At 42.3% G+C, this 22,500-nt stretch overlaps 2 protein-coding genes across 2 annotated transcripts in view; both read right to left on the bottom strand.

Moving 5' to 3' along the window:
- The window catches only part of LOC143289327 (uncharacterized), a 43,268-nt gene extending 41,866 nt beyond the window's left edge, over window positions 1–1,402 (bottom strand). Inside the window, exon 1 of the mRNA XM_076598327.1 lies at window positions 1,287–1,402. The gene's annotated coding sequence lies outside the window, so the exon portion shown is untranslated. The remainder of the gene's footprint in view (window positions 1–1,286) is intronic.
- Window positions 1,403–3,747: 2,345 nt separating this feature from the next.
- On the bottom strand, window positions 3,748–15,398 carry LOC143289021 (uncharacterized). The gene is made up of 2 exons (XM_076597793.1): window positions 13,759–15,398; window positions 3,748–9,446 (listed from the first exon to the last, which is right to left on the bottom strand). Exons 1-2 carry the CDS (start codon window positions 15,394–15,396, stop codon window positions 8,886–8,888), a joined length of 2,199 nt encoding a protein of 732 aa, XP_076453908.1. The 5' UTR covers window positions 15,397–15,398; the 3' UTR covers window positions 3,748–8,885.
- Window positions 15,399–22,500: the final 7,102 nt, after the last annotated feature.

Below are 22,500 nucleotides of genomic sequence, written 5' to 3' on the forward strand. Positions count from 1 at the left end.
TCCAGTGGGTGTCTCAATGACCCAACCTTTAGCTTCCGTCGTCAGAATTGTGGTATTCTTTGTCAACATTCACGTCTTCAGTATAAGAGCCTTCCGCTTGCAATATTTTGATGATGGTAATTGGGGTGAAACGCTGTTAACGTCGTCTCTTTCGCCGTTCGTATGGAAAGAGTTAAGCGGACGATTCTTTGAAGCGACGATATTGCACTGATGTAAGAAATGTGAAACTGTGTGTCAGCGTCATGTTCGGTAGCTAAATGATGGTTATCTTTCACAAAATGATAGCTGAATGATGGTTATCTTTATCAAAATGTCTGCCAATCAGGCGTCTGGAGGGTACCATTTACGGACGATCTTCCTCAAAGCACTGACGTTAGCTAGACGTGTATATGAGTCAGCGTCATATCAAAGTGTGTGTTCGTGCAGTCAGCATTGTCATCATTGTCACCATTCTGAAATATAATGTGACACGTTCCCGTTTTCATTAGTGAAAGTAAGTACACTGTCACCGAAGTCCTATCATGCATATTCAGTAGAAAGAAATATATACGAAAGAAAATAAATCGGACAAATGACATTTTTGTCTTTGTTTTTCAAATATCACTTCCAACTTTCTACCGAAACTAGGCGCGAGAGTGTCAAAGAAATATCCAAACAGTCATTCGTTTGTTTCCAAAGCAAACCGGAGAGTTATCACAACGGCTGAGGCATGGGTATATCTTATAATATTTCCTCCAAACATTGTTCTAAACTTTCATTCTTACAAACTCCTGCAGTCGAATAGTTGTCTTATTTCTGTGGTTTAATTTACGTCTGCTCATCACCGATGATATCAGACGATACATTTACGAAAATAATTAGTACACATATAATGGGATACTAATGGAACTAGTATGTTGGGAAATGAAAACGCAACACAGCTCAGAACACAAATCCATCAATGAATGAATACTTGAAAAATGTATACGAAAAAAGACACTGGTTCGCCATATTGTAAAGTGTTTCACCACTGAGTCCCCCACCTCCCCCCAAAAGTCATGTATTCAGCATACAGTTGACGTCCGTTTATTTACAAATTTGTAACATCCCATAGCTGTGATTCCAAAATACGATTGGAAACCAAACGGGTTGTGTTGTTCAATTATTGTCGGGCAAACTGCACTCAAGGGAGGAAACAAACACAGGTAAAACCCCTTCGTGGGTTTGATCACAACAGCTACAGCCAACCTGTGATCATTGAACAAACGGACTCATCGATAAGTGACAGCTATGCAGTAAATACTTACCTAGGAATGTCAATGAACGATGAAAAGTATCAAAAAACAAACAAGTTTGGATTTTCCACACGCTGAATGCAGACCCGGGCCTCTCAAGTGAAGTACGAGGTTGCAGAGCTAGCCGACTGAATGCTTACGTAATCTGACTAGACGGCCTAGTTGTGAACTAAAGATAGACTCTATGTAATGACAGACGATCAGCAATATTTTGTTTTTCATTCCGGCCTGTTGTGCCTGTGTTGGATTTGGACTGAGTCAGTGTTCGACACTGTTGTATGCACTATGAAAAGTTAAGACGCTAGTTCGTGAGGGTGTGGGTTCGAATCCCGCTCTCGCCCTTTCTCTCAAGTCTTACTGGAAAATCGAACTGAGCATCTTGTCGTTCGGATGAGACAATAAACCGAGGTCCCCGCGTGTTCAGCGTGCACTTGGCGTACTGATAAAGAACCCATGGCAGGGGTACAAACTGTGATCATCGGTCCCCGGAGAAGCTAATTAGGCACAAGGACAGTCACAGTCATACACAGAACCCATGGCAGGGGTACAAATTGTGATCATCGGTCCCCGGAGAAGCTAATTAGGCACAAGAACAGTCACAGTCATACACAGAACCCATGGCAGGGGTACAAATTGTGATCATCGGTCCCTGGAGAAGCTAATTAGGCACAAGGACAGTCACAGTCATACACAGAACCCGTGGCAGGGGTACAAATTGTGATCATCGGTCCCCGGAGAAGCTAATTAGGCACAAGGACAGTCACAGTCATACACAGAACCCATGGCAGGGGTACAAATTGTGATCATCGGTCCCCGGAGAAGTTAATTAGGCACAAGGACAGTCACAGTCATACACAGAACCCGTGGCAGGGGTACAAATTGTGATCATCGGTCCCCGGAGAAGCTAATTAGGCACAAGGACAGTCACAGTCATACACAGAACCCGTGGCAGGGGTACAAATTGTGATCATCGGTCCCCGGAGAAGCTAATTAGGCACATGAACAGTCACAGTCATACACAGAACCCGTGGCAGGGGTACAAATTGTGATCATCGGTCCCCGGAGAAGCTAATTAGGCACAAGGACAGTCACAGTCATACACAGAACCCATGGCAGGGGTACAAAGTGTGATCATCGGTCCCCGGAGAAGCTAATTAGGCACAAGAACAGTCACAGTCATACACAGAACCCGTGGCAGGGGTACAAATTGTGATCATCGGTCCCCGGAGAAGCTAATTAGGCACAAGGACAGTCACAGTCATACACAGAACCCGTGGCAGGGGTACAAATTGTGATCATCGGTCCCCGGAGAAGCTAATTAGGCACAAGAACAGTCACAGTCATACACAGAACCCGTGGCAGGGGTACAAATTGTGATCATCGGTCCCCGGAGAAGCTAATTAGGCACAAGGACAATCACAGTCATACACATACATATGGAACATACCCGTGACGTGGAACATTCCGTCAACTGTTCATCAGAGGATGAACAAAAAAAAATGCTGACCTGAACATCATTTTACATAGTGCACCAAATTGTTTATATGACAACAGGTATGCAAATCCGAAAAGTGTCAACGGTGACGTCACACGGCCTGTGCAAAAAACAACAAACAAACAAACAAAAACGAACACCTGAATTCAAGCTGGTAATAATGTCCGTTTATCAAGCCCCGAAAAAGACCCCACTCACCCCATTGCAAAAATTACTATGAATACACCTTGTCATATTTTCATGTTTTCCCAAGCATGGACATTTGATCTTTCTCTTGTAATATATGAAGAAAGTGGTATCATGTGTGTATTTTCTTAATGGTCCGGTGTATAAACGTCTGCGTGCTGAGCTAACTATATAAATGAATAAACAGATAATATTTTACGATAAACCAGTTAACAACAATAACGACGACGACGATGATGATGATAGTAATGATACTGTTGATAATAACGACACTGATGATGATGATGATGATCAAGCTGGGGAGAGGTTTTACTCCTTAACCTCCACAGACCGTTATCTATGCTTTTTTTTTTTTTTTTTTTTGTCAAACACGTGAACTTTACCTGAACATTTCCCAAAATGATGAATTCACATTCATCTATCTGTCACCTTTCTTCTTTCAAAATAAATCCAAATGTTGAGAAATATAGAACATACAGCGAGAGAGACAGAGAGAGACAGAGACAGAAAGAAGTGGGGGGGGGGGGGGGGGGAAGGGGTATAGGTGACTTTCCCCAAGTACACACCTGCAGATTTTATTTCCCCAGTACAATTTACCTCATCCACTGAGGGTATACACCACTGACAACACAGTCTGAAAGCCCTTCAAGTTAGTCTCCACTTGTCCAAAAATAATATTAAATTCTGTAAAATATTTCAAACAACACACACACACACACACACATGCACATACACGCAAACACATGAACACACATACATTGCAGACCGAATCAGATGCTTCTTTTTCCTCAAACTTTAATTTGAACTCTGGTCTGAATATCACATTTACAACATTTTTAATGCATTTTACATAGGCAGACAAGAGAAGAACAACACAGACACAATAACCAAAGGATGTGTACTACAACCACATGTATAGGTCACTAAGGTGGAAGCCCTACACCCCAATCATCCATGTGACAGGGTCACTTCTAGTAAAGGCCGAAGGTTAAAGGTCCCATAGCCACTGGGGGCAGTGAACTCATATCCACTGTGTCTAGGGTTTGACATAGGAAGGCAGTGGACTCATGTCTACTGTGTCTAGGGTGAACTCATATCTACTGTGTCCAGGGCTGGGCATAGGAAGGCAGTGAACTCATATCCACTGTGTCTAGGGTTTGACATAGGAAGGCAGTGAACTCATATCCACTGTGTCTAGGGTTTGACATAGGAAGGCAGTGAACTCATATCCACGATGTCTAGGGTTTGACATAGGAAGGCAGTGAACTCATATCCACTGTGTCTAGGGTTTGACATAAGAAGGCAGTGAACTCATATCCTCCTGTGTCTAGGGCTGGGCATAGGAAGGTGGGGCCCAGTCCTCTCCTTCCCCCAGGTTTAAACCTTTCTCGACCAAAGTCAGGAAGCCATTCACAGCTGGATGGAGTGAGGAAAAGCCAAGCAAAGTGCTTTTCCCAAGGAAACGGGCCTTCTAATAAGTTCTGACCCCAATCACGAGTGAACACTGGATCAGAAGTCCAAGCAGCTCTGCCATGCGCCTCCACATAAACACACTCTCTCTCTCTCTCTCTCTCTCACCAGCATGGTGAATCCAGGACACAGGTACCACAGTGTCACAGGGAACACGGGCATTGGAAAATGAATGACAGGTCCCCACACAGCACAGACTGAATGATCACTACATGCATAATGCCCCTTCTGGTTCTACACACACACACACACACACACACACACATGTACACACACACAAAACAAGAGTTCTTTGGAGGGATATATGGCAGCCAAATCAGTGGGAAATAATGACAATAACAACAAAAAACACCATGAACAATCACAGCGATGATAATAAAAATACAATAATTAGTGAGTAGTAATGACAAGAAAAAAAAGAAAACACACACACACACACACAGACAAACAATCACACTCACATAGAACATGAGAATAAAAATAGAATCACACAATGAATGTTTACAATAGTAACAATACATTCTTTTTAGAGGTATGGAAAAAAAAATTGCAATACATAACAAATAAGCAGCAGCATTTCTTTAATACTTCATGCTCTCTGTGCATAACACACTGAAATATTTCTCATATTTTTGTGTGTGACGCACTTAGAGTGCACATCCTGCATAGTTTCCACAACAACAACGACAGCACCAAATACTGAAAGGAAGAACAGCAACTCTGTTCAGAAAAATGAACAGTGTTGTTGACACAGAACACAGGGGCGTTCCTACAGTACTGTATTGTATTGTACTGTATTGAATTGTACTGTACTGTACTGTACTGTACCATACTGTACTGCACTGGAAATTACTCTAATGTCACAACAGGTTTCTCTGTGTGAAATTTGGGCTGCTCTCTCTTGGGAGAATGTGTTGGTGCAGTACAGCACCACTTTTTTTTTCTCTTTTTGCTGCCAGCGAGTGTATTTATGTTCCTAATGCAGTATTTTTTTTTTTTTTTTTTTTTTTTTTTTTACAGAAATTTGCCAGGGACAACCCTTTTCGTTGCCATGGATTCTTTTACAGGTACTGAATGCACACTGCACAAGGGACATTAGTTTCTCTTCTCATCTGAATGACTAGCATCCAGACCACCACTCTGTTGGAAGGGGGAGGAAATACTGGCCAGTGTGGGATTCCATTCTGCAGCCTCAGATTCTCTTGTCCCTAGGTGATGCTATACCACGAGGCCACCACTCCACTTACATGATCTGTATATCCACAGAGAAACAGATATGTATGTATATATCAACAGATAATAGATAGATAGATAGATAGATAGACAGACATATAAATTTATCTTTACATATTCATCTATATCTGGAAATCTCATCCACAAAATGATAGACACTGTTCCACTATATAAATTACATCTTTCAAATCCAATCCTAAAACATGTTCAGCTTGAAGAAATATTTGTTACTACAGACCCACTATATTTCTAATGAGGTCAGTAATAACAAGCAGCAAACTGTCACCTTTTTGAACAAATCAACCCAAAGTTTAAATGAAATACTTAATGGAGAACAGTTAACTGATAACACATGAAAATGATGACTGCACTGATCAACAGCATAATAATCAAAACATATCACATTGAAATCTGAGTATCTATACATATGGCATTAAATCAGCTGTCACGGATAGTGGGAAAATAATCCAGTATGATTCTGTGATATATCTGTATCATAATGAGGGAAAAAAGAAAGGCCGATATTCTGAGAGTACATGGCTTGGCCCCACTGCCTCAGTTTTCCAATGATGATCTGAAAAATTATATGAATCTATAATCTTATAAACATATTTCATGACCCACCCAACTGGACAAGGTCATACCAAAAATACTAATGCCTATGATGTAAACAAAATGGTTAATACTGAAAAAAAATAAGATGAAAAAAAAACAACATGGAAAAGAATGCCATGTTTCAATTTTCCCTCTCTTTGACCACACGCATACACACATTACTGCTGTTAGTAAATCATGTATTATCACTTTTGCAGTACTAAAATAACTAATGTCTAAAATTTGTTCTGGTACTTGAGTCAAAGAGCAAACAAACAAAAACAAAACAAAACAAAAGAAAAAAAAGAACAAACAAAAAATAAAGAAAAAAACCACCCAAGTTAATAATAACAACAACAACAACACACATACAGACAAATGCACAACATAAAATAACAACAGTAACTTTTTGTTAATCGGCATTATCAAATTAAAGAGTCCAAGAATTCTATTTCATGTAAACAAGGTTTTGCAGTAATCCTCATTATGTTTGGTATTCATCAAACTATCACAAGGAAGGTAGCTGTTAGATACACATGTATTGTTAAAATGTATGTATGCAGTGTGTGCGTGTGTGTGTGTGTGTGTGTGTGTGTGTGTGCGTGCGTGTGTGTGTGTGCATGTGTGTGTGTGCGTGTGTGTGTGTAGTCATATTTTGGTGTGTGTATGTAACATAGATGTAATGTTTTATGTTAACAAAGCGTTTTTGTAAAGCACCTAGAGCAGATTTCTGGATAGTGTGCTATATCCATTATTATTATTATTAAGTCCAAGGGCAGTGGGAAATCAGTATCCTGACAGTACATCAAGGACCTGAGAGACAAGGAAGAAAAGACATTTCCTTTGAAAACAAAAATAGAATGCCAACACACAATGACAAAAGATGAAATAAACAGGCTTCAAAGAAACAATCAGTTTCAGTTTCAGTTTCAGCAGCTCAAGGAGGCGTCACTGCGTTCGGAGAAATCCATATACACTACACCACATCTGCCAAGCAGATGCCTGACCAGCAGCGTAACCCAACGCGCTTAGTCAGGCCTTGAGAAAAAAATAAAAAAATAAAAAAATAAAATAAAATAAAGGTGAATAAATAATAGATAAGCTTACATAAATAAATAAATAAATAAATAAACAATAATTATAATATAAAAAAAGATTAATAATAATAATAATAAAATAATCAACTGCCTGCAATGAAACATACATACATATATACACCAAAAGGCACAGTAATATACAAAATGATTCTCCCTGATCACCGATTATAGTATTAATATATATATATATAGTATATAATTATATACTATATAGGCATAGCTGAATATGGGGCTACTATTACTGTGAAGGTTAAATATCTCATAGTCTTTTACAGCCATCAGGGCAGTTATTCATATTCACTGTCCAGGGCTTGGCATAGGACAACAGGCCCCAGTTCTGTCCTTCGGGCATTTCTAACCCTTCTCCAACCAGGACAACACAGCCCAGTCCTCTTCTTCCGGCATTTCTAACCCTTCTCCAACCAGGACAACACGGCCCAGTCATGTCCTTCCAGCATTTCTAACCCTTCTCCAACCAGGACAACAGGGCCCAGTCATGTCCTTCCAGCATTTCTAACCCTTCTCCAACCAGGACAACATGGCCCAGTCCTGTCCTTTCAGCATTTCTAACCCTTCTCCAACCAGGACAACATGGCCCAGTCATGTCCTTCCGGCATCTCTAACCCTTCTCCAACCAGGACAACACAGCCCAGTCCTGTCCTTCCGGCATTTCTAACCCTTCTCCAACCAGGACAACAGGGCCCAGTCATGTCCTTCCAGCATTTCTAACCCTTCTCCAACCAGGACAACAGGGCCCAGTCATGTCCTTCCGGCATTTCTAACCCTTCTCCAACCAGGACAACATGGCCCAGTCATGTCCTTCTGGCATTTCTAACCCTTCTCCAACCAGGACAACACGGCCAGTCCCCTCCTTCTGGCATTTCTAACCCTTCTCCAACCAGGACAACAGGGCCCAGTCATGTCCTTCCGGCATTTCTAACCCTTCTCCAACCAGGACAACAGGCCCAAGTCCTGTCCTTCCGGCATTTCTAACCCTTCTCCAACCAGGACAACACAGCCCAGTCATGTCCTTCCAGCATTTCTAACCCTTCTCCAACCAGGACAACACGGCCCAGTCCAGTCCTTCCAGCATTTCTAACCCTTCTCCAACCAGGACAACAGGGCCCAGTCCTGTCCTTCCAGCATTTCTAACTCTTCCCCAGCCAGTTAGGTATACCAGTCACACCTGGGTGTGAGGGAACCTGGAGTAAAGCACATTTCCCAAGGACACTGCACCATGCTGAAATGGGCCTCGAACCCTGATCACTGGTGAACACTGGATCACAAGTCCTACGCCTAACTGATCCTGCCATGGCATTACCTCATTTCATCAGCATGCAACACGTGCAGAATCCAATCAAACAGCTAAGGGGAAACAACTCACCCATGCATGCAAGGACAGAAATTCAAATTCAAGGAAACCGCCCACAAAAAGTCAACAAACTTCCAGAAAAACAAAATACAAATCAAAACCAAAAAAAAAAACAACCAGCACAACTTCTTCCAACATTCAACGTGTTCCCGTCCAGCAAGGAATCAGTACATCCTCAGCATTCTGTCGCTGGCACCCAGCTCTTGCAGCAAAGCATCAAGGGAAGGGTCACGACCTCGGAACCTGCGGAACACCTCCCCAGCAGCCACCCCCCCACCCAGCGACAGGAAAGTGTCGGAAAACCTCCCACCAATCGCCTGCACTCGCTTTGCATTGTCCAGGCCCTCCTCCCGAAACGCTGCGAAAACATCCGCCGCGATCATGTCAGCCCACTTGAAGGAGTAGTAGGCCGCGGGATACTGGTCGGAGAAGATGTGGGTGAACGAACAGGGGTGGTTGTCGTCACGGCTGAGTGGCAAGGGCATGTACTCCTCCCACAGATGCGTCATGACGTCATGCCAGTGGGTCTGGGACAGGTGGACTTCCATGTCGAAAGCAGAGAGGTAGAGTTGCCTCATCATGTCGAAGGCAGACAGGTGTTGGTGTGACTCCAGCAGCAGGCTGAGGACGTCAGGAGGCAGACCCTCACCTGTCCTGACATGGGACGTCAGGCTGCCCAGGAAAGACGGCTCCTGGGGCCACCTCTGCAGAAAGCTGGCACACACCTGCAACATGTATAAAACAGCAGTCACTTAGCTGCAACATGTATAAAACAGCAGTCACTTAGCTGGAACATGTATAATACAGCAGTCACTTAGCTGGAACATGTATAATACTGCAGTCACTTAGCTGAAACATATATAAAGCTGGCACATATCTGCAACATGTGTAATACAGCAGTCACTTAGCTGAAACATATATAAAGCTGGCACATATCTGCAACATGTGTAATACAGCAGTCACTTAGCTGAAACATATATAAAGCTGGCACATATCTGCAACATGTGTAATACAGCAGTCACTTAGCTGAAACATATATAAAGCTGGCACATATCTGCAACATGTGTAATACAGCAGTCACTTAGCTGAAACATATATAAAGCTGGCACATATCTGCAACATGTGTAATACAGCAGTCACTTAGCTGAAACATATATAAAGCTGGCACATGTCTGCAACATGTGTAATACAGCAGTCACTTAGCTGAAACATATATAAAGCTGGCACATATCTGCAACATGTATAATACAGCAGTCACTTAGCTGAAACATATATAAAGCTGGCACATATCTGCAACATGTGTAATACAGCAGTCACTTAGCTGGAACATATATAAAGCTGGCACATATCTGCAACATGTATAATACAGCAGTCACTTAGCTGAAACATATATAAAGCTGGCACATATCTGCAACATGTATAATACAGCAGTCACTTAGCTGGAACATATATAAAGCTGGCACATGTCTGCAACATGTGTAATACAGCAGTCACTTAGCTGAAACATATATAAAGCTGGCACATATCTGCAACATGTATAATACAGCAGTCACTTAGCTGAAACATATATAAAGCTGGCACATATCTGCAACATGTATAATACAGCAGTCACTTAGCTGGAACATATATAAAGCTGGCACATATCTGCAACATGTATAATACCGCTGGCACATACTTGGAACATGTATTTAATGAAGTTGGTACATACCTGGAACATGTATAATGAAGTTGGCACATACCTGCAACATGTATTATGAAGTTGGCACATACCTGGAACATGTATTATGAAGTTGGCACATACCTGGAACATGTATTATGAAGTTGGCACATACTTGGAACATGTATAATGAAGTTGGCACATACCTGCAACATGTATTATGAAGTTGGTATATACCTGGAACAATTTTAATACAGCTGGCATATACCTGGAACATATAACATATATAATACAGGTAGCGCATACCTGGAACATGTATAATAAAGCCAGCACATATCTGGAACATGCATAATAAAACTGAGACATACCTGGAATATGCAAAATAAAGCTGGCACAAACCTGTGATGTACAAGTATCTATAATAAAGCTGACACATACCTGGAACACATTTGATAAAGTACTGTCACTGTCATCCCAGCTGTTAGCACGACAGGTCATCAATGCAAACTGTTATTGATCAGTATATTGTGTGGTGTCATCTTGCTTCATAGAATTTCCCCAAAATATGAAAAAGAGAACTGCTTTCAAGAGAAAATATAACCTTTGATCAATGCAATGAAAAAAAAAAAAAAGAGAAAAAGAAAAGTGAGCAGAACAGAATGATTCTAATAAAGAATTTACATTATTTCAAACTACACTGATAGTCCTTGACTCTTTGACTGCTGCTGACAAGAATGCATGCCACACTGATCTCATTTCACCACGGTTCAGCAGTCAAGGGGTTAATACCTGTACAGTTGTCATTGTCATTGACCTGGAACATAGGAAACTATCATCATTGTGACTACAAGTTTGTTATACCCTGGGTTAGTAGGAAACATTAGGATTAACAAAAAATGAAAACATTTGGAAAAAAAAAAATTGCCACAACATTTTCATGCATTTGATTTTTGTGCTAATTTTTTTTTACTGTATAAAACTGTCAATAGGCATAACATAAAGAAAGAAGAAAACTTTCTTACTTACTTAGAAGTTAGATCCACCATCCAAAGTAAAACACACACACACACACACACACACACACACACACACACACACACACACACACACGACACACACACACACACACACATATATATATATATATATATATATATAGAGAGAGAGAGAGAGAGAGAGAGAGAGAGAGAGAGAATGAATGAATGAATGGTTTATTCATTTATAGGCCATTGCCCCTTATGAAAGGGTGTCACAATTTCTTCATAAACATTGCATCGTGCATTGAAAAATGACATTCGTTCAGATAATATAAATATAACATACCTTAATTTTAAGTAATATTTATGTCCTCACCTTAGTAATACATAATGCACATCATGAAACATATTGTATTCAAATGACATTTATACACTTAAATGATATATGATATACGCTAAATGATAACTCTTACATGCATAGCTAATGACACTCAGTTACGTTATACACATCGTCCGTATGTAGTCGTTACTGGATACACTAAGACATAAGAACAGATCGGAGCTTAAACGATTTATACAGATAAATTGATAGGTTTCTAATAGTTTGTTCATGCGCTGATGCCATAAGTAACGACAGTCTAAACTGACTTGGGAACTTAAAATATTTCAATGGTATGTACTGTACTCTTAAATTATAAAAGACAGGGCAGGACAGAACAAAATGCACCTCATTTTCTTTCTCCATCTGGCAAAGTGGACATAATAAGTCAGCCTCGTTCTGCATTCTATAACGATAACTATGTTCAGCAATATCGGAAATGCCCAGTCTGAATAGAGAGAGAGAGAGAGAGAGAGAGAGAGAGAGAGAGAGAGAGAGAGAGAGAGAGAGAGAAAGAGAGAGAGAGATTGACCTCCTCCTGGGGGACATATGATATACATGATATATAATATTATCTGCATACTAGCACAGTATACATTGTGTGACTTAAAATAAATGTATATTGTCAAGTCTTAGTTCACTTTTGTAGTTTCATGGTGATGGCATATGAAAATATCCCAAATAACAGACTTTACAGAAAAAAATAACAAATATACAGGTAATCTTACATGTATACTTGTACACTGGTATATAAGTTCTATCATATGCAATGACAATGAGCATGTGTAACTGTGTATACATGCATGCTTTTTTATTGTGCATACCTGTGTATGTTTCCTTCATGTGTGTATTAAAATGTTTGTGTACACATATATATCCATGTTGTTTGTGTTTTTGCATGTGCATAATATGTATAGATCTGAGTTTTGTTGTGTTTATAAATACATTGTTGAGATACAATGCAAACCAGTGAAGTCCTTCAGGGGCAGAATGCCACACCAGGAAACTGTTTTACTTTCACAGTTCCCGTTTGTCACACTGAATGTGTGTGTGAAGGCAATACAGGAGTGCACACACATGCATGTGCGCACATGTGTGAGCATTTGCACATACATGTCTATACAGGAGTATGTACACATGCATGTGTTTAAGTGTGTGAGCACTTGCACATGTATACATGTCTAGTATACAGAAGTATGTACACATGCATGTGTGCACGTGTGTAAGCATTTGCACATGTATACATGTCTAGTAATAGTAGTATACAGGAGTATGTACATATGCATGTGTGCATATGTGTGAGCATTTGCACAAGTATACATGTCTATACTGGAGTATGTACACATGCACGTGTGCATGTGTGTGAGCTTTTGCACAAGTATACATGTCCATACAGGAGGAGTATGTACACATGCACGTGTGCATGTGTGTGAGCTTTTGCACAAGTATACATGTCTATACAAGAGTATGTACACATGCATGTGTACATGTGTGTGAGCATTTGCACAAGTATACATGTCCATACAGGAGTATGTACACATGCATGTGTGCATGTGTGTGTCCATGCATGTGCATGTGTGTGTCCAGGCACATACATGTCTATGGATGAGTGTGTACACAAGCATGCATGCACATGTCTATAGATGAGTGTGTACAGAACAGCCTATGTTGCTGACACTGGCCGACCTCAAAGTAAAGCAAGCTGCTAAAAAATGTTACCACCCAGCCCAATACAGGGGCCATTTCACCTATCAGTTCTTAAAACCAGTAAAAGAACAGACAATAATGTCAAAAGGCTGATGAGAACAATGTTGAAAGAACAATTTTACTCAGGTCTCACTTGATCCACCTAAAAGTTAGTAAAACTGAAACCATAATAAAATATTATGACAGTGTAAAAAAAAGATCACATCAACAACATATATCTGGGTGACCTGGTAAAATTCAAACCAAGTTCCCCCGCCTAAAGGATCACATCAACAATGTATGTTGGAGACCAGGTAAAATTCAAACCAAACTCCTACCTGTCGAGCGTCCCACTCCACAGCATTCTGACCGGCCAGCTGGCTACAGGGCACCCTGGTCAGCAGCTGCTGAAGGCCATGGCCAAACTCCCGGAACAGCGTCAGCACCTCATCAAACTGCATCAACACTGCCGATGACGACGACGCTGGTTTGTCCAGGTTCATGACCAGATAGGAGTATGGCCTTGTGTTCATCGTTACGCTGTGCTCCCCTCCCATCTCCATCCACGCACCTCGCAGCTTGTCCCCTGGACGAGAGAAAGGGTCGAAGAAGAAGGAACCCATGTGACGACCGTTTTCATCAAAGATTTCAAAGTATCTGACATCTTCCTGCCAGGTTTCTACTTTCCCGGTGTGTTCTGTAATGGTGATTTTGAACAGTGATGTGCACAAGCTGAACAGTCCTTTCAACACAGTCTCCAGGGGGAAGTACTCTGCGATCAGGGAGTGATCCACCTTGTACAGGTGTTCCCTGTGCCGCCTCCTCCAGTAGGCCATGTCCCACATCTGAAGCTGGTCTCTGAAGCCTTCACTGGCAGCAAATTTTTGCAGCTCTGCTATCTCTTCCTTGGCCTGAAACCAGAACGCTCGTCTCAGGGTGTCGATCATGTCCAGAACTTTCTCCACTGATCCTGCCATTTTGTTCTCAACAGACATTTCAGCAAAGCTGTCGTACCCCAACATCTCTGCAGTATCTCTTCTGTACTGTCGCAGGTATTCTATCAGTTTATGATTGCCCAGATTACGGTCGTTGAAATTGACAGACGCCCTGTTGTTATAAGCGTTCCACGCATTCCAGCGCAGCATGCGGTCAGAGCAGTGTTCCAGAAAAGCTGTGTAGATGTGTGGCAGAAGAGTGACCCTCCAAGGCCCATAGCTTGGGGATGCCCCACTGTCAACCATGTCGTTACGAATCTTTGTGGGTATGGTCGATATGACAGAAAAATCATCAATTCTGTGTGAAAACATGCTCTGACAGATCATTACTTTCTGCCTGAAATTGGCACGTTCTTGAGCTAACACTTTCTGTGTGTCCACAAAACGTTTCTTTTCTCCCCCTTGCAGTTCGATACCGTTTAAACGCCCTTTGGTCAGGTAATACGTCACAAGCCTTTGTTGAAACTCATCTAAATGTGAACTTTTATTTTTCATGACCTTGCACGCCTGGTATAGGGCATCACTGTTCCACCGTTCATTTTTTGCCTTCTCCACTTGAGGGTGTATGCGTATGAAAGCTCGGGTATAATCCACCCCGGACACGAAATTCAAATTCTTTGACGTTCTCCATGCAGCATTCAGAGGAACCGATATCTCTTCGATTGGATCAAACAACTGACTGAAGGTTACCTCCTTTGTGCTATCCCTGACTGTATCGATGTGGTGACTGAGGTGTGTTTCATACTGGATGGCCAGCTTGGCACAGCCCGTTATACAGCCAACGGGGGTGATGGAGGTGAACTTGGGCGTGTGATCGTATTGCAGGATTGCATTGTCGTCAGCTGAATCTGGCGGGGTTTCAGGAAGCAGGACATAGTAACCACTCGACACAGGCCGTGCATGCATTCTCCCGTGGACGGTGGACAGAAGACATGGCCGCGACATGAACTGATATCCTTGACAACATTTCACCATGTGCATCGCCATTGTTTTTCTTTGTGAGTTATCTCTCTTGGTCGAAAGACAACAACCCCAAGTTGCTTCCCTTAGATCAACCGCAGTCGCTCATCACCATAGATTATGTAGTTGTATATATATGAATATATATATATGTTTGTGCTTATCACCGCGGACATACAGAGTAGACTTAATTTATCGATACTTGAGCTAATCAGACACGATTTATAACTTTTTACACACAAAAGTTTCCTAGAAGCAGTAGGAATAAATAATTGTGATAATTAAGTTGGATGAAAGTGATGATATTAAAACCCATGAATTAACTTTTTCAGTTTATTTGTTATCATGTGTTTTCATGTTTAAACAGTTCATTTCACATGTGAGAGATAGCATGGGTCGCTGCCGTGACCACTGAGCGCTGTGCATAGTCACGTCATGGGGAACACTGCATAATTATGAGTTTGGACTGTGCGTCCGAGTCAGTTTTAAATTTGTTCATCCAGACTGAGTCCATGCCCTACACGATAGTCTAGACAGATATATTTGCATATATATCTATGGTCTACACTCACTTGTTCTTCGTTCTGTAGTATGTTTACAGCTTCAGGTTTCATTTCGATTTGAAAATAAGTGAAGCAAAGAGATACAGAGATTTTTTTTTTTCAATTTCTGTATGTATATATATCATTAGAGAGAGAGAGAGAGAGAGAGAGAGAGAGAGAGAGAGAGAGAGAGAGAGAGAGAGAGAGAGAGAGATTTAAATATCAAACAGGTCAGTCAAAAGCCCACAACCTTCTACTGCCGTGAACCGGGATGATGAATTCACCATTCACTTCCTGTGTCTCAGTGGGACTGATGGTCGGCAGTTATGTGCCCCAGTGTATAGGTATTTGTATTTCTTTTTATCACAACAGATTTCTCTGTGTGAAATTCGGGCTGCTCTCCCCAGGGAGAGCGCGTCGCTACACTACAGCGCCACCCATTTTTTGGTATTTTTTTTCCTGCGTGTAGTTTTATTTGTTTTTCCCATCGAAGTGGACTTTTTCTACAGAATTTTGCCAGGAACAACTGACCCTTTTGTTGCCGTCAGTGGGTTCTTTCACGTGCGCTAAGTGCATGCTGTACACGGGACCTCGGTTTATCGTCTCATCCGAATGACTAGCGTCCAGACCACCACTCAAGGTCTAATGGAGGGGGATAAAATATCGGCGGCTGAGCCGTGATTCGAACCAGCGGGCTCAGATTCTCTCGCTTCCTAGGCGGACGCGTTACCTCTAGGCCATCACTCCACTAATGGTATGTCACAGTGGTGCAAACTGTGGTTCCGCCGCTTAACCCTTCCAAAACCGAGTCGGGTGGAGTGAAGAACTGATGGGAGAGAAGCGGCCTTTCCCAAAGGACACCCGGCAACACCATGCCCAAATCAGTGGGGACTCGAGCCTTCTTCATTGGTGAACACTACATCAGAACTTGATTCAACGCCCAGCCCGACTGGATTCTGCCCGGCACAAGAAGCATTATGCATCCTTTGTAGCGACTACTGTACTGTGCCGTCTTGATGGTAAACGTTCGATTCGTGCACGCACAGTGACACACCTTACACACACACACACACACATATAGAAAATAACAACTCTGACCACACACACACACACACACACACACACGCGCGCGCGCGCGCTAACAAACTTTTTTAATGAGAAAGAAAAGGGAAAATGCACATCAGTTTGGCTTGTTTTCATCCTGTATCAGTGTATGTGTGTATCTGTCAGTGTGTGTGTGTGTGTGTGTGTGTGTGTGTGTGTGTGTGTGTGAGTGTGTGTGTGTGTGCACTGACCTGCGCACACTGACACACATGCGTGCCGTGTAGCCATAGCTGTGTAATCAGTGTTTGCACAGAACCTGACTGAATACAATGACACAACATATCCCATTTCACACGAACTGTAATTGACTTCTTAAAGTCATGAAAATCAATGTTTTACATAATATATCATAATAAAGCCATTCATAATATATTCGAAGTTACGTATTAAATATTTATGCATTGAAATGAGTGCTCTCGCTCTCTCTCCCACCATATCGTAAGTGAATATTTATTGAATTGAAACATTGCGCATAAAGAATAGCAAGAAAAATTATATATATTGCACCTGTTGTTGTTTTTTTGGTGACCAGAGAATCACCATAGTAATTATTGTCATGGCTCTCACCCACATCCCCACCCTTCTCCCAAACATCATTGAAGTGGTAGTTCATAGAATCAGTTTAAAGGACCAGAAAAAATTAAAACATTTCAATGAATAACTCCTCACCCCCACAACTAAAGGTTATGGAACATAACGTGTCGTTCGCTATTGGGTCCACTCGAGTCCACTGACTGTTGGCCACTGACGCGACAAGATCCGATGACCTCGCCAAAGCCATCTCCCGAACAACTATCGAAGGAGGGAGACAGAGGGGAAAAAATCCGATGGACTGAAAACATCACAGACTAGATGGGAAACCCATTTGCAGAGACACAGGCAGAACCAGCAGACCTGGAATTTCTGTTGAACATTTTCTTCTGTGCAGCAAATGATTCCAATGATCTTCACACACTGGCAATGAAGGGGTTTGACAGTTGGGTATGTTTGTTCGCTTTCGGTTTTGTTTGGTTTGGTTTGGTTTGGAACTTCTTGTATCGTTCATGACAGTCTGATATCAAAACGTCTATGACAGTCTAACACTAATGAGGTTCATGGCAGTCTAACACTGACAACGTTTGCGTCAGTCTACTGAACATTGACAACGATCATGGCAGTCTAAATACTAGAAACATTGTCGACAGTCTAACCGTTAACAATGTTTAATTAAGACAGTCTAACACTCACAACGTTCATGGCAGTCTAACATTAACGACGTTCATGAAAGTCTAACACTCACAATGTTCATGACAGTCTGTCACACAATGTTCATAGCAGTCTAACACTAACAACGTTCATGAAAGTCTAACACTCACAATGTTCATGACAGTCTGTCACACAAACAATGTTCATGGCAGTCTAACACTAAAGACGTTCATGAAAGTCTAGCACTCACAATGTTCATGGCAGTCCAACAACGGTCACGGCAGCCTAACAACATTTATAGCAGTCTAACATCGTTCACAGCAGTTTAACAACTGTCACGGCAGTCTATCAACATTCACAGCAGTCTAACAACAGTCATGGCAGTCTAACAACATTCACAACAGTCTAACAACAGTCATGGCAGTCTAACAACATTCACAACAGTCTAACTGTCATGGCAGTCTATCAACATTCACAGCAGTCTAACAACAGTCATGGCAGTCTAACAACATTCACAACAGTCTAACTGTCATGGCAGTCTATCAACATTCACAGCAGTCTAACAACAGTCATGGCAGTCTAACAACATTCACAACAGTCTAACTGTCATGGCAGTCTATCAACATTCACAGCAGTCTAACAACAGTCATGGCAGTCTAACAACATTCACAACAGTCTAACTGTCATGGCAGTCTATCAACATTCACAGCAGTCTAACAACAGTCATGGCAGTCTAACAACATTCACAACAGTCTAACTGTCACGGCAGTCTATCAACATTCACAGCAGTCTAACAACAGTCATGGCAGTCTAACAACATTCACAACAGTCTAACTGTCATGGCAGTCTATCAACATTCACAGCAGACTAACAGCGTTCATATCAGTCTAACAACGGTCATGGCAGTCTAACAACGGTCATGGCAGTCTAACAACGGTCATGACAGTCTAACAACATTCATAGCAGTCTAACAACGGTCATGGCAGTCTAGCAACATTCACAGCAGTCTAACAACGGTCATAGCAGTCTAACAGCCTTCATGGCGGTCAAGGAACATTCACAGCAGTCTAACAGCTTTCATGGCAGTCTAACAACGGTCATAGCAGTCTAACAACGTCCTTTGGCAGTTCAACACTATCAACGTTCATGGCAGTGCAGTAATACCAACAACAGATCGTGGTCACAGAGTCAGATCGGGAGCTGAGTCAGTCAGTCAGATTGGGTCTGTGGGCCCATGTCTCTGAATCCCCTTAGCGCACAGCAGCGTGTACAACAACCGTCGCTTGTGTCGAGACATCCTCCTGGACCCTGTAGACCTCGGCCCCACCCCGCTCCCAGCCTTCAGAACCAGCATCGAGTAGGAAAAGCCCATCATCTCCTTCTCGTGATACTCAGCGATGAGGTTTGCGATCAGACCCGCCAGATAGTGCTCCCTTTCCAGGTACTCCATACGTTCTTTCACCTCCCTCCTGAAGCGGGTGTTGAGGCTGAGGACCTGCTGGAACTGGTTCTCCAGGCCGTGGTAGTCGTTGGCCACAGCTCTCACCTGCTCTTTTAGGGCTCGGGCTTGCTGCAGAACGGCGTTGGCGCGAACTAGGGCGTCACGGTAGCGGGCCCATTCCTCCTCAACCTTGTCGTGGACCTGGGGGGGCAGGGCTCCCTCCGTGAGGTGCCTGGGCCGTTTGGAGAAAGCCGGGAACTCGTGCTGGGGGGAGGTGGCGGTCTTCAGGTGGTTGGTGTTGGTCAAGTCGTTCTCCATGTGGCACCATGGCTTGTTCCGATCTCTCTGTCAGTCGTGTCTGGCTTGGTGTCGTACGTCACTCTTTGCTGTCGTGTGTGTTTTACCGCTGACGTCATTTTGTAAACACGTCATTTACAGCCACGTCTTCTCCCACTGTTGAACGGAGAATGCCAGACACTGTGTGTCCGGTGTGCGTGCGCAAGCGGTGGATACTCAGGTCATGTCGTATATTCAACGGGAGCAGAAGAAGGCTACACACATACACCCAGCCCTCATTGTATTACTCATTTTAATGCTGCCAGCAGTTTTGTTGTTTTTTTCCTGTCGAAGTGGATTTTTCTACAGAATTTTGCCAGGGACGACCCTTTTGTTGCCGTGGGTTCTCCGCGGTTTATCGTTTCATGATCCGAATGACCAGCGCCCAGACCACCACTCAAGGTCTAGTGGAGGGGGAGAAAATACTGACGGCTGTGCCATGATTCGAATCAGTGCGCTCAGATTCTGTCGCTTCCTAGGCGGACACGTTCGTGGCATGCACTGATAGACAGACATCTTTCTTCTTTTTTTCTGTACAACAGAATGCATGTATCAGTCTGTCGCACACTTTGAAACCTCACTGAAACTGAAAACTGCGTGTGCTTTGGAACATACATTCGCACCCACATGCACGCGAGCCGCAAGCACTTACACACAAACAAACACACGCATAAAAACACACGGGCGCACGCATGCACACGCACACACACGTGTACACACACACACACACACATACACGTTTGCGTACACAATCATATGCAAGACATGCTGGAACATAAATCATAACAAAGAAGAAAAAAGGAGGGGGGGTGGGGTTGGGGGGGTATGAGACCAATCTTTCAAAAGTAGACACACAGATGCAGCCTGAGACTCAGTAGAGACTGATATTGTGCTCACGTCTTTATTGTCTTTGAGCAGGATGACCTCACTTACACTTGACAGGACATTTTGAACAGCACGGCCAAACAATCTTAATAACAACCATTAATTCATGTCAGTCAAATTTTCCTTGTGCACAGGAATATCCACACACAGACATGAACACCATCACTTGGATATATATCACTTTATGCATATACATGTCTCACAACCTTTTTCAGCGACCAAGCAATGATAACATGATATCCACTATGCCCAACCTTTTTCAGCCACAAGGCAATGATAACATGATATCCACTATGCCCAACCTTTTTCAGCCACCAAGCAATGATAACATGATATCCACTGTGTCCAACCTTTTTCAGCCATCAAGCAATGATAACATGATATCCACTGTATCCAACCTTTTTCAGCTATCAAGCAATGATAACATGATATCCACTATGTCCAACCTTTTTCAGCCACCAAGCAATGATAACATGATATCCACTGTGTCCAACCTTTTTCAGCCACCAAGCAATGATAACATGATATCCACTGTGTCCAACCTTTTTCAGCCACCAAGCAATGATAACATAATATCCACTATGCTCAACCTTTTTCAGCCAGCAAGCAATGATAACATAATATCCACTATGCTCAACCGTTTTCAGCCACCAAGCAATGATAACATGATATCCACTGTGTCCAACCTTTTTCAGCCACCAAGCAATGATAACATGATATCCACTATGCTCAACCTTTTCAGCCACTAGGCAATGATAACATGATATCCACTGTGTCCAACCTTTTTCTTTTTCAGCAACCAAGCAATGATAACATAATATCCACTATGCCCAACCTTTTTCAGCCACAAGGCAATGATAACATGATATCCACTGTGTCCAACCTTTTTCTTTTTCAGCCACCAAGCAATGATAACATAATATCCACTATGCCCAACCTTTTTCAGCCACAAGGCAATGATAACATGATATCCACTATGCCCAACCTTTTTCAGCCACCAAGCAATGATAACATGATATCCACTATGTCCAACCTTTTTCAGCCACCAAGCAATGATAACATAATATCCACTGTGTCCAACCTTTTTCAGCCATCAAGCAATGATAACATGATATCCACTGTGTCCAACCTTTTTCAGCCACCAAGCAATGATAACATGATATCCACTATGCCCAACCTTTTTCAGCCACAAGGCAATGATAACATGATATCCACTATGTCCAACCTTTTTCAGCCACCAAGCAATGATAACATGATATCCACTATGTCCAACCTTTTTCAGCCATCAAGCAATGATAACATAATATCCACTATGCTCAACCTTTTTCAGCCATCAAGCAATGATAACATAATATCCACTATGCTCAACCTTTTTCAGCCACCAAGCAATGATAACATGATATCCACTATGCTCAACCTTTTCAGCCACTAGGCAATGATAACATGATATCCACTGTGTCCAACCTTTTTCTTTTTCAGCCACCAAGCAATGATAACATGATATCCACTATGCTCAACCTTTTCAGCCACTAGGCAATGATAACATGATATCCACTGTGTCCAACCTTTTTCTTTTTCAGCCACCAAGCAATGATAACATAATATCCACTATGCCCAACCTTTTTCAGCCAC

The sequence above is a fragment of the Babylonia areolata genome, chromosome 13 (genome assembly GCF_041734735.1).
Source record: "Babylonia areolata isolate BAREFJ2019XMU chromosome 13, ASM4173473v1, whole genome shotgun sequence".
NCBI lineage: Eukaryota > Metazoa > Mollusca > Gastropoda > Neogastropoda > Buccinidae > Babylonia > Babylonia areolata.

Bases quoted from the DNA above. Each gene is read 5' to 3' on its own strand.
- LOC143289021 (XM_076597793.1), bottom strand. From the start codon at position 15,396: ATGCACATGGTGAAATGTTGTCAAGGATATCAGTTCATGTCGCGGCCA. The intron at 9,447-13,758 runs GTAGGAGTTTGG...TACATGTTGCAG, and splicing joins TGGAGTGGGACGCTCGACAG to GTGTGTGCCAGCTTTCTGCA.